The sequence below is a fragment of the Silene latifolia genome, chromosome 8, assembly GCF_048544455.1.
Source record: "Silene latifolia isolate original U9 population chromosome 8, ASM4854445v1, whole genome shotgun sequence".
NCBI classification, from domain to species: Eukaryota; Viridiplantae; Streptophyta; class Magnoliopsida; order Caryophyllales; family Caryophyllaceae; genus Silene; species Silene latifolia.
The window spans coordinates 19982624-19997010 of NC_133533.1; the positions used below are offsets into that span (position 1 = coordinate 19982624).

At 35.4% G+C, this 14387-nt stretch overlaps 1 protein-coding gene across 1 annotated transcript; it reads right to left on the bottom strand.

Moving 5' to 3' along the window:
• Positions 1-7584: 7584 nt before the first annotated feature.
• LOC141594824 (uncharacterized) lies at positions 7585-8094 on the bottom strand. The gene has a single exon (XM_074414815.1). The coding sequence runs from the start codon at positions 8092-8094 to the stop codon at positions 7585-7587; it is 510 nt and encodes a 169-aa protein (XP_074270916.1).
• Positions 8095-14387: the final 6293 nt, after the last annotated feature.

The following is a 14387-nucleotide window of genomic DNA, read 5'->3' on the forward strand; positions in this document are numbered from 1 at the left end:
GCGCGTAATGCGGACTATCTCAAAGTTATGTAGTGACTTATTTTCTAGATTTGGGCAACTGTTTGTGGTAGTGTCAGCTGTTAAGGGCGATAGAATGCGCTTTGACACTTGGAAAATTGACTATATGATGAGTAGATGTTTTGAGCGGAAGATGCATAACATGATTACAAGAGATTAAATGGAGGGTTGGAAAGAGAGAGCTAGATAAGTAAGCGTGTAGTTACATGTTTTGATAGAAAATATGGACTCTCTTGATGATGTTGCGTACTTATTTTGTTTTATTATTGTATTTTTCATTCTCTCCCCCTTTCCATTTTTCTCACCTCACTTTGATGGTCCCACATGATTCATGTTAAGCGGCCGTAAATCATTTCGAGACTAAAGATTTGTTCTTTGTTGCTCGGTGTATAGAGTACCTAATTCTTTTTAAGTCTTTTTCCCTCTCGAAGACTACATACGAGGATGTTTTTCCAATCAAGCAACAACTGTTGAGGAATATCGCAATAGGTACTTTCCTATTTTGTGAGTTAGTTCAAAAGTAAGAAATTGTTTGTTGCTTTCAAGATTCTTGAAACGTCTTGGTATTTTAGCTTACCTGTTTGTGACTTGAAATCTTGAGGATTGTGATCGGCGTGTACTTATATGCATCATTGAACTGTTGTGTTGAGCCAGATTTATATGTTGATATTTTTGTTTTCTCGTTAACTTTGTTGTGTTGAACCAGATTCTCTTGGTAATATGTCCAATGGGAGATGAGCAAATCGAAAGGCCAAGTAGTCTTGTCTCTTCGGCCTTTTTTTTAAACAATTAGTCAGTTTACATATCGGTTTATATTTTTGTATAGGTTAGTCGTCTAAGTAAATTTGACACATTATGTAGATGAATTTTTTTTGTAATTGGCTTTGGATAACCGATTGATTGTATCTGAGATATTTTTTGTTGATTGTGGAATCATTTTGCATTGTCATCATGTGTACGACTAATAAAGGCAACATCGTAATATTTTTTTTTATAAAAAATAATAATTATAGACATCGGATTTTTGCAAAAAAACTGATGTCCATTGATCAAATAGACATCGATTTTCCTAAAAATTCGATGTCCATTGATGAAATAGACATCAGTTTTCCTAAAAATCCGATGTCCATTGATCAAATAGACATCAGTTTTCCTAAAAATCCGATGTGCAAATTTTAATGGACATCGGTTTAAAATCCGATGTCCATTAATCCACAATGGACATGACCAAACTCTACATCGGTTGTGTATCCGATGTCCATATAGCGAAAAGTCCGATGTCCATCACAAGTTTTGTAGTAGTGATTACTCTCTAATCAGGCCGGATCCGTTCAGGAAAATCCTGCTAAAACAATAATAATAATAATAATAATAATAATAATAATAATAATAATAATAATAATAATAATAATAATAATAATAATAATAATAATAATAATAATAATAATAAGATTATTTAACTTAGAGTGGAAGAGAGTAGGTGAGTGTGTTGTCGGAATCGGGTTCGTCCGAATTGAAATAGCTTTATAAGAGAAATGCGACGATCTTTGCTAGACGGAAATATGTCTATAACTTAAGACGGAAATATTATTATTATTATTCTCACTATTATTACTGTTCGACTGAATATTATATTTTTGTATAAACAAGCTTATAAAAATGTAACTTTTCCAAAAATTTATGTTTAAAACGAAATTAATTAAATTAAATAATTTAAAATATAAATAAAACAATAGAAAGTTAATTAAATTATAAATGCTAAAAATGGGAAATTCGCGGGTGTTAGATGTACTACCTCGGGCAACCTAGATGGTAACACTTCCATTTGCTAAGGTATGCCTTGGTAAGGCACTTTGGTAGATGAGGTGTTACAAAGTGATATCAGAGCGACGATCTTGGAACATAAACCATGACGGGCTTAGACACGACTTGAACGCTTGGCAAGCCTAGACATGACTTGAAAACTTGAAACTCGATACTCGAGGTTTATGAATGGAATTACGGATATCTCCAAAAACATAAATTAACAAAGAATAGTTACCGAGTACTCCGTATAATATATAAGTAAGGTAATTATTTATTGATGATAGATTACAAAGAAAATATGATACAATATAATCAACGATTAATATTATCTCATTTCAAGCACAATACACTCACTCAAACAAAAACAATCAACTCTCAAACTTCAATACACATTTGCAAACATGATCTTCACACGATCTTATTATTAGCTTCGTAATTAAACCAAATTTGTGACTTCAGTTGTAGTTGTCTAATACTCCGAGTTAAGCTCCAACTATGGACTTGGCGTCGCAAAATCTTGCAAAATAACCCAATTATTTAAACATTATTTATCATTCTATTTTTCTAAAGCGTATTTTTAGGGCATATATTAAAAGATTATATGAGAAATTCAACATTCTTATGGAGTAAAAGATTTCTATAAATACAATAAAATTAAAATGAGTTTATAATGTTTTAGTTGCTCATGAGAAAATCTTGAAATCTTTCTTTACATGGCAAAAATGAGTTGGCTTTTTAATCTTATAAATTAAAATTAGTAAAGGAAGGAGGAGTTAAGTATAGATGATGTATTACGACGTACCAGGGCATACGGACATAAACGAGCCGTCGATGGCACACAGGTTGAAAAGTGCGGAGGTGTCGTCGGTGAAAGTAGTGCTATCAGCGAAGATAGTGGCAACGATAAGGCAGAAGCAGACCGTATCGGTTTCAGCTGCCTGATTCATTTCATCACAACAGTTTTTGAGTTGCCGGTCAGTATCGAGTGTGCTGCAATCAGCGACGATGTTATCCACCGTCATAGTGCATGTCGTTTGTGCCATTGACGGGGTTATTTGTATAAATAATACTCCTATTATTGCTAACACCATTATTATCTTCATTGATTTCAAGAATTCCATTTTATTTGTTACTCGAATTATTGTTGTTGTTTAATGTATGTATAATTACTTAGTGTGTGTATGTATGTATTTATTGTGTGTGTTTCAGCTCTGTAATGCATCTAATTTATACACTACATAGTAGTATGAATTAATCAATTACGAGTATAATCATTCACTTGTTTATTAAATTACTACGTATTGTAGATTAATTCTTCATTTTGGAGAAGAATAATTAGTAATTAATAATGCATCAATGGCCTATTCTTTCACTGAAATGTTCTTCATGCTATGAACATTTCTAATAAGTTACCCAAACACGTTACACTAGTCACTTGTTTATTTTAATATTCTTATCAAGATTGGATAATACTTTGAATTGATCTGGTGATTAAAATTAAATCGATATGGTATGATCGTAAGATACGGCATATTGAAGAATACTTATTAGAAACTGATATTGAGGTAAACGTAGAAATAGAATTGTATTATTGCTTGTGATTATTACACAGGTATTCTAAGCTATATATACAAACGATACGATCTATTATTTACGGAAAGAAATAAACAATATTGATATATACTAAAGCAGGGAAATTATTTCCAAAACAGAGGAGGAAACAATTTCTTGTTCCAACGGCTCTTTGGCTGAGGCAACGGCTCTTAGGAGCGTAATACCCCCCCGCAAGTTGGAGTGTGGAGGTCCGAGACACCCAACTTGGAGAGTAGGTCATTGAATGAGGCACGGCCTAAAGCTTTGGTAAGAATGTCCGCGAGTTGAGCTTTTGTATGAACATAGCTTGGGGCAATGACACCCTTTTTAATCTCATCGCGGATAAAATGGCAATCGATTTCGATATGCTTTGTGCGTTCGTGAAAGACCGGATTCCGGGCAATGTGAAGGGCCGACTTGTTATCACACCTAAGTTGGATGGGTTGAGAATGATGTATGCCAAGAGATTGCAGCAAACCCTTTAACCATTTAAGTTCACATACGGTAAATGCCATGGCCCTGTACTCGGATTCCGCGGATGAGCGAGATACCGTTGCTTGTTTCTTTGTCTTCCATGAGATAGGTGAGGAGCCCAGAAACACGATGTAGGCCGAGAGTGACCGACGTTGGTTGGGGTCGGTAGCGTAGTCGGCATCGCAATATGCATTGAGGCGCAAGTCACTATTTGAGCGAAGAAGGATGCCTTGACCCGGAGAATTCTTTAAGTATCGAACAACAGTCAATGCGGCATTCCAATGATCCCTTGTTGGATTATTCATAAACTGTGCGAGAGTGTGTCGAGTATGTCAACTCGGGCGAGTAATTGTGAGATAAACGAGGCGACCCACGAGACGGCGATATGGTTGTGGGTTGGATAGAGAGTCGGCTTTTGATGAGGCGAGCCGATGATTTTGTTCCATGGGAGTAGATGCCGGTTTTGTGCCAAGGAGTCCTGACTCGGTCAGGATGTCGAGGGCATATTTCCGTTGTGAGATAAAAATTCCAGATTTATGACGAGCGATTTCGAGACCAAGGAAGTACTTAAGCGGGCCGAGATCTTTCATATGGAAGCACTTGCTCAAGTAACTTTTAAATTCCGTAATAAAACTTGGGTTATTACCACAAATTACTAAATCATCCACATATACGAGAACGTGTACCTCGATATTGGGGCGAGAGATCGAAAATAATGAGTGATCATATGGGCATTGATGAAAACCATATTTTATGAGAGCGGAAGCGAGCTTGGCGTACCAACATCGAGGTGCTTGACGGAGCCCGTATAGAGACTTTCTTAGACGACAGACTTTCCCATCTGTGGAGGGAAGAAAACCTGGTGGAGGTTTCATGTAGACCTCTTCATGAAGATCTCCATGAAGGAAAGCGTTGTGGACATCCATTTGATGGGTGTCCCATCTTTTGACAGCTGCAATAGCAAGGAGTGTGCGAACGGTAACTAATTTAACAGTAGGAGCAAAGGTTTCATTGTAATCGACACCTTCGACTTGGCGATTACCCATGACGACCAGGCGAGCCTTATATCTTTCAATGGAACCATCGGCATTATATTTGATTTTATAAACCCATTTTGAGCCGATGGCTTTCTTGTTCGGAGGTAAATGTTCGAGAGTCCAAGTATTATTCTTTTCGAGAGCATCAATTTCAAGTTTCATTGCTGTTCGCCATTCTGGTACCTGCACGGCATCTTTATAGAAACTAGGCTCGTGGTTTTTAGTCACGGCCGACAAGAAAATTTTGTGATTAGGAGAAAATTTGTTGTAATTAAGATAATAAGAGATAGGAAAAGCGGTACCTGAAGACGATGGTGAGGCAATGAGCGAGTTCAACGAGGGACGAGGTTTTGAGAGAACAAAGTCTTTAAGATTAGGATTAGGAAATTTGAGGCGATGACCTCTTCCCAAATGATTCGGGTCAGCCGGTTGATAAGACGGGTCAGAAGTGTTTGGTGTAGAAGATGTTGTCGATGTAGAAGGAGAAGGAGAAAGGGGCGTGTCAGTGGATACCGTTGTTGGTGGATCAAGAAGGTGGTTGTCGGGCTGGGTTGTAGTCGAGGGAGTATGGGTGATGGAAGTGTCGACAGTTGGGGTGGACACGATAATTGTGTCATCGGTCGAGGATGAAGGGTCGAGAGTAAAAGAAGACAGATGGTTGTCGAGTTCATGAATATTCAAATTTTTATATGGAAATTCGGTTTCTATAAAAATGACATCGCGAGACTCGAAATAGGACCCGGTATCCAAATCAAAAAGACGCCACCCCTTCTTTCCAAAAGGGTAACCAATAAAAACACATTTTCGGCTTCGAGAAGCAAATTTATCCCGGGAACGATTTAGGGCGCGGGCATAGGCAAGACAACCAAAAATTCGAATGTTTTCGAATGGAGGTGTTTTATTAAAGACCATTTCATATGGGGTTTTACCATTAAGAAGTGGTGTCGGAGTACGATTTATTAAATAAACCGCACTTAGGACACACTCACCCCAAAAATATAAAGGTAAACTTGCTTGAAAGAGAAGGGCTCGTGCGACGTTTAAAATATGTCGATGCTTTCGCTCCACCCGTCCATTTTGTTGGGGGGTGTCAACGTTAGAGGTTTGAAATAAAATGCCTTGTTCGTGAAAGAAAGGTATAAGAGGTTTAAATTCCGTGCCATTATCGGTCCTTAAAATTTTGATTTTCTTTTCAAATTGGCGTTCTATCATCGCGAAAAAATTTAATAAAGTTTGTTTTGTGTCACTTTTGTGACGTAAAAGATAGACCCATGTAGATCGTGAAAAATCGTCGACTATAGTTAAAAAATGTTGAGACCCGCAAGAGGCATTTTTTGAGTATGGCCCCCATAAATCACAATGAATAAGATCAAATAAAGAGGTAGCATGACTAGTACTGGAAGAAAATTGTTCGCGAGTTTGTTTCGCTTTTAAACAAATGTCACACGTGTGACTATGAAAAATGTCCTGAGTACGTGAATGTTTATTAAAGAAAGGTAAAAAACGAAAAATATTGGAAGAGGGGTGCCCCAACCTTCGGTGCCATAACTCCATAGGATTGGGAGACCCGGTTAAACATGCATGAGCTTTCTCGTCTCGGACTTGTTGGAGATAGTAAAGTCCTTCGTATTCCTCACTCGCCCCAATCACCGTCTTCGAGATACGGTCCTGAATTAAACACAAATTACGCGAAAATTGAATAGTCAAAGAGGTGTCAATGAGCAGGCTAGACACAGAAATAAGGTTACAATTCAAGTTTGCAGCGTAAAGCACATTGTGAAGAATCAACCGAGACGATAATTTTACATCGCCGCTTTGTGTAGCGATTGTAAGGTCACCGTTTAGTAGACCAACTGAGATAGGAGAAATCGTTTTTAAATTCGAAAAAAAAGAAATGCAACCCGACATATGGTGTGATGCACCGGTGTCGATAATCCAAGTAAAGGGAGAAAAGTTACCATTGAGACGGTCAGCGGAGTGCTCTGTTTTACGAGCTTGCAACATATTACTTAATTCCTCCAATTGACTCGAAGAGAGCGAGTTGAGGTCGATCTTATCGAGCGTAGCAATTGGCGGCTGTGAGGAAGAGGACGCACCTGATTTGTTTGCATTAATAGACGCCATATGTGCTTTCGGTATCGAACCAAAAGCTTTGGATTTGGATTTGGCTTTGTCTGGCTGATTATTATAACGTGCATCAGGGATGTAAATAGCACTACTTAGGTCAGTAGCATTGGGGTCAATGATGATACGATGACGGGGACGATCCCCCCACCAATCCGGAAAATTACCCGTAACTTGATAGCAAAACTTAAGACTGTGACCCGACATCTTACAAGCGATACAGTAATATTTAGACGGTTCAGATGAATTACGACGGTCACTTCTAGCATCATTACGCCCTCCACCTGACTGCCGTGGACCATTGTTAAAACGAGCAGCGAAGGCCATGGCAGTCGGTGTGGACTCGGTGATATTAGCGGATAGATTACGAACTCCCTCATCTTGTAAGAGACGGTTATAAATAAGATCTAAAGAGGGAAGAGGAGTAATACCGACAATTTGAGAACGAGTATTAGCAAAGCGGTCATCAAGACCCATTAAAAAATCACGTACTTTTCTCTTTTCTCGGCGAGCGTTGATGAGAGTCATCCAATCACAGTACATAGATCGCACGAGCATGAAGGAAGAGCATCCGATTCGAAATAGCATTCCAAATAGCCGTCATCCGTCCATAGTATGTGACCAACGGCTCGGTTGGGCCTTGACGACAGGCCATTAAGTCGGCCTGAAGTTGATAAATTCGGGCTTCGTTTACTTGGCAAAACCGGTTCTTTATATCAGTCCAGACCAGTTTTGCTTCGGGACGAAGCGTAATTTGATTTCGTAAATTAGAATCAATCGTATTATAGATCCACATGGTAACCAACGCGTTGGTTGATTGCCATGTTTCAAACGTAGCAGCAGTAGCAGAAGGTTTGGTGATAGTGCCGTCCAAATAACCGAGTTTACCCTTAGCCATAAGAGCAAGTTGAAAGGATCGAGACCATTCATCGTAATTGTTCCCATTGAAAACAACGGGGGTTATGCTATGACCCGTGTTCTCAACATGAACAAACGAAACAGACGGTGGTTTTGCAGTATCAACAATTTCAGAATTAGTCATGATTGTAGAAAATTGAAGAGAAAAAAAAAAAAAAAAATTAACAGAGGAAGATGATGAAGACGATTGGATCTGTGAAGAGAAAACCTAGAGCTCTATGATACCATATTAGAAACTGATATTGAGGTAAACGTAGAAATAGAATTGTATTATTGCTTGTGATTATTACACAGGTATTCTAAGCTATATATACAAACGATACGATCTATTATTTACGGAAAGAAATAAACAATATGGATATATACTAAAGCAGGGAAATTATTTCCAAAACAGAGGAGGAAACAATTTCTTGTTCCAACGGCTCTTTGGCTGAGGCAACGGCTCTTAGGAGCGTAATAATACTTCATCTATGGTAAACAAATTCTACTCGTCCATGAAATAGATTGAGCAGTAATCCAGTACTGATGACTCTATATTGCACTAAAATAAAGAACGAATCTATGGTATTATATTGTGTTCATCGTCATAATACAATACTCCGTAGTATCATCGAACATTTCCATAGAGATCAGAGTAGGCTATTTTGCTACGATTTCAACAGAAATTAAGTTGCGGGTAAGCTACCTTTATTAGATAATGAAAGGAGAAAGCAAAGTATTGATGACATTGTATGCTAATACAGTAATACGGAGTAAATAATAAGGTGTTAACTCCTTTGTCATACAATCCTTCATTTGAAAAAGATTGAAGAATGACTCGGCTCAAGCTGATATTTCTACCATCAATCGAATTGAGCAACTCTTCGTTATCATAAACAACATATACTACTTGTATTAAGAATGCTTCATTTTTATTTTTGTTTTGTTTTGTGTAAACGGAGACACGAGGGCGATTTTGATGATGACGAGATTTGAACCTGTGTCATGAGCACGTCCTCTTATAACTTTAATTTCCCTACTAAGCTAGTTGAAATTATTGCTTGTATATATAGATATTAGAATGGCTCATTAGCAGTAACTAAGTATTGAGTGCATTCTTGTTCTTGACATATACTATGTTGTATTTCTATATTAGAAAATGTACGAAGCTCAACCAAAAATATTACATCCGTCCTAATTATTTGTTTACCTTTCCTTATTAAAATACTACTCACAATTATTTGTTTTTTTTTCTTTATTGAGAGCCATGTTAATCCATCGTTAATATATGATCAGGACGAATGGAGTATACAATACTCCAAAATTTTGAAGGGGTGAATTTAGGGACGTTATTTGTCATATTAGAACACATTATCTACATTAACGAACCATTCTATTATACTCCCTCCGTCCCGGTCATTTGTTGTCCTTTAGTTTTGTCACAAAGGCCAAGAAAAGAAGAGAAATTCAATTATTAAATGACATGTGGACCAAATTGAGTATGAATGACCAAATTGTTCATCAAATGCATTTCTAATATAGAAAGGACAACAAATGACCGAGATCCCAAAAATGGAAAAGAACAACAAATGACCGGGACGTACGGCGGGAGTATATATTAAAACAATAATATACGGAATAGTAATCAAATGTTACTTGCAATGTTGAATACTCCATAGTCCAAAATGAATAAAGTATATATTACACTTGCCCTAAAAAATTACTTGTAATATTCAGAATCCTTCCACAATTATTAAAAAATGAAGGCTTCACTATACATACCTTTGATTATTTCACACTCAGGGGCGGAGCCAGAAATCAAAACTACCTAGGGCTAAATATCGAACTGTATAAGTAAGACGATTATTTACGTTGAAAATATAACTAAAAATTGTCATCATCGTGTGATTATATTACTTTTTCGATTTCATTTCCATGTGTTTGATTAATTCAATAAACGTATGTAAATGACATGACTAGAGGGAGTATTATTCATAAATGATGCGGGAATGCCATAAATTTGTTATTGTGTAAGTTATAATTAATTTTGATATCACCTATAATTAGAGTAATAAATTCTAAAATTATATTACTATATTACTTGATTCATCACTAAAGAAAGTTATTCTAATATTTTTTATGTCATTATATTGACTTTTATATTTCTACTCCCTTTGTCCCGATCAATTGTTGTTCTTTGGTTTGACACAAAGAGCAAGGAAAGAGGAGGGGGTCAATAACTAAATGACAAGCGAAATAAAATGAATGAAAATGAACAAATTACTCATTAAGTTCATTCTTAAAATAGAAAGAATAAAAAATGACTGAGATACCCAAAATGGAAAAGGACAACAAATAACCGGGACGGAGAGGGTATATTTAAAAGAAAAATTAAATATAGTGACAAATAAAAACAGAAAAGGGAGGACTCAATTTGGATGAGCTATGAAAGTTGAAATGACAAAAAAGAGAAAAATTGTCTAGAAGAGGAGTCGAACTTGCCATCTTTAGGGAACCAAGGCAACAACTATCACCACTATGACAAAGATATTTATGTGTTAATTTAACACTTGAGAAAATATTTGACTAAACGACCTAGGGCTATAGCCCTAGGCAAAAGGGCCTAAATCCGCCCCTGTAATCACACTTAAAAGTGTATAAATTTGATGTTAAGTTTGTTAACAAAATATCAGTGCAAACATCATAACAATTATTAAAACAATTACAAACGACTCGTAAATGAAAAAGCATGAAGATGAAGATGATGATGATGGGGTTGGCGATAATGGCGGTCATATACTCGCAGCAGATAACAAGGGTTGTTTCACAAGATTGCGTGACTAATTCGATGGCTCTCAAAACCGTCTGCAATGATGTTCAGCTCGCTAATGGCGGTCTGGCAAATTGTTGTAACGGCCTGCGTATTGTCGCTGCTACCGACAGAACATGCTTTTGTCTCATACTAGCAACCGGTGATCAAGACCCGAACTTCGCCAATAATGTCGTCACACTCTTGACCGAATGTGGTATCTTCGGCACTCTTCAATCTTTGTGCCCAGGTATGTACTCATTCTTACTTTCTATTTACATACACATTCCTACTTATTTATTTATTTAGATGTTTCAAAATTCAATTTTACTAATCTTTTTATTTTTATTTCTAGGTCTTGTGACAACAAGCAATCCTTAGCTCAACTAAAATGACTTCATCTCCATGTATTTAATGTACGTGACTCGTTTCACCTCACTACATAACTTTCTCTTTACTATTTGATCAAATACATATACATCAAATTAAATATTGATACGTCATGACATCGATCTCCATTGATGACTTTGACAGGACGCAAGCAAGTATTTCACTAATGCTTTCGATCATCTATACAATATGGAAATGAAGCTCTGATCACGTCGAGTTCTTGTTCATGTTCACCTTCGTGAACAACTTTATTATAATATATATGTACGTTTGCTTGTGTGTATCCTATGCTTGACACTTTAGAGTGTAATGTTCCATGTAATGATGTAATATATAACAATAAATTTCCTTTGTTTTGTTTTAAACGTTTTTTGGTCGTATAAGCGATCGATGAATTCCTTCATCGATTTTAAGTTGATTTTAGACTATTATTCGTTTGTTTATCATATTATTCAAATTTTTCGCATGAAAATACTTTGAATTAGAAACAAATAGACTTGTCAAAATCTGACCCAACCTGAAAACCGACCGTAATCTGACTTACCTGAAAACCGCCGAGAATTCAAGTCGATGGATTTGAAATACTTTATCAAACTGAAGATTTGTGATCCAAACTTCATCGTTTTTATTGAGCTTTCTTCCAAACTTGGATTAGAGGTGATCACAGATCGGGCATATATGGGCTTGGGCTGGGCTAAGACCGAAAAAACATCCTATTTATACTTTATAGGGTTGTTTATAGGGCTGGGTTGGGACTGGCCAAATGTATTTAGTCCCAAGACCAACCCAAATGGGCAAGATAATAGGGCTCAAATGGGCTTTTCGGGCCGCAAGATTTACAGCTTGTAGGGTGAGGTAAATAGTTGCATACAGTTCACTAAATCCTTAAATACATGCTTAGACTATAAAATTAATATAATTTGTGACACAGCAACTCTCCTATAGCATAAGACTGGCCTAATAAGAGAATAACCCAAACTAATCATTAGATTGTGTTTGTATTTTAATTTTATTTTGATAACTCGATATCTTATGAGTAATACTGACACATTTAAATAAGTAAGTTATCAAAATATAAAACTTCAGGTTGCAAAATAAACTAAATTTTTACTAATTATCAATTAATTTTATAGGGTTTTTTTTTGTAATTGGACTTGTCTTACACATAAAGTGGTCTTATATAACAATTTGTGTTGCTGAAAAGATATGATGAACTATATATAAATTGCTCGATAAAAAAATAGATAAAAACAAATATAACAATTTTAGAATACTTAATCATGTGTTCTTAGATTACAATCTATATATGGATTTTTACATTTTTTTAAAAAAAAATTAATTACTACTTTTAAATATAAAATCTAAAATTATTGTCCACTTTAATAAATTTGTGTCGTTTTGGCCCAAACTCAGCCAAAATATACCTTGAGCCTTTTTTAGGGGGCCATGTTTTGGACCTAAATAAATGGCTCAAGCCCGGAAAAAAAGCGGGCTGAACTGCACCGGGCCACTGAACTTATGCATCAGATCACGAAGTTCTTGGAAATCCGTTGACCGGAATCACCCTCGACTCGATTGACCGTTTCCGAGCTAAGAACACAAAATAAAAAACCCTTAGCAATTGGGTTTAGATGGCATCCGAAACTCCCTCACCTACAGCCTTATCCAACCCCGGTGGCGTATATCATGCAGCATCTCCGGCGAGTCTCCGCTACACTCAACCGTCAAGCCCTTCCATTCCGAACCTCCTGGAAACTTCTAGAATTCTCTTCTTCTACTTCCTCTACACCTTCCTTTCCTTCATACCCCACTCTTCTAGAACCTTCTAGAACCTTCTGCTCCCGCCCTTCCGATGTCGCTATTGTTCAATCTCCCGCCGCTATCGATTAGCGGTATCACTTTTATCTCTATGTCGAATTCATTTCAAATCTTCTAATTTTTCATGGTATAGATTAACAATTTGATCAACAGGAGCTAGGATTTGAAGTTCGGGAGACGAACTAGTAATGTAATAGAGTAAATTACGAAAAAATTGAACATTAGCGAATTAGTAATGCAAAAAGAGTAATTTCTGAAAAAATCGATTAGCCATTTGATCCAACTGTTGTATAATATTTTGATTAAATTTCCTTTGTTTTGTTTTAAACGTTCTTTGGTTGTACAAGCGATCGATGAATTCCTTCATCAATTATAAGCACATCTATAAAATATAATTAAAAGGCTACTCTAAAATGACTAATAAATGCCATATAGACAAAGCCACGTAGGATTCAAAAATACCACGTAAATGTGAGCTTCAAAACTCATTGGCACGTAATTGTCTTAATTTATAGATTTAATTCTTTTTTCTATAAATTAATTTAATTTTTGTAACCCTTACAAATTTACATCAAAATTTCATAATTTGTAATCAATATCTATAAAATATAATTAAAAGGCTACCCTAAAATGACTAATAAACGCCACGTAGACAAAGTCACGTAGGATCCAAAAATGCCACGTAAATGTGAGCATCAAAACTCATTTCCACGTAATTATCTTATTTTATAGATTTAATTCATTTTTCTATAAATTAATTTAATTTTTGTAACCCTTAGAAATTTACATCAAAATTTCATAATTTATAATCAATATTGACATTTTAATTGAATTTTTGTAATAAAAACATGTTAACAAATGTCATAATTTATAATTAAAATTGACATTTTAATTGAATTTTTGGTAATAAAACATGTTATTAAATTAAAACTTTTCATATTACTTAAAATGCACCCACCATTTTTATTAACACTTTTTCCTATTTAATTCAGTTTTTTAATTAAACATTATAATAAATTGATTAAAACTCTTCATAATACTTAATACCCACAAAATTAATTAAAATTTCTTCCTATCTAATTAATTTTTGTAATATAATATGTTAATAAATTGATTAGATTTCTTTATACTACTTAATACCATCATTTTTCATTAACATTTTTCCCTATTTAATTCACCTCTTGAGTTGCTCAACAATCAATTATCTAATTTAATAAAACCACAAAATAAATTAAAAATAAAATTAAAATATGAGAGTCTATGGTTGTGTGATGGCTATAAAACCTATAATACCTATGATAGTTTCTATTAAGAATATTTATTTAAAATCTATTGCTCATTTGCCCATGAGTTTCTAAGTTGTGGATTATATTTTATGGTTTAATTTATTTATTTGATTATAGAAAGTATATTGAGTATTA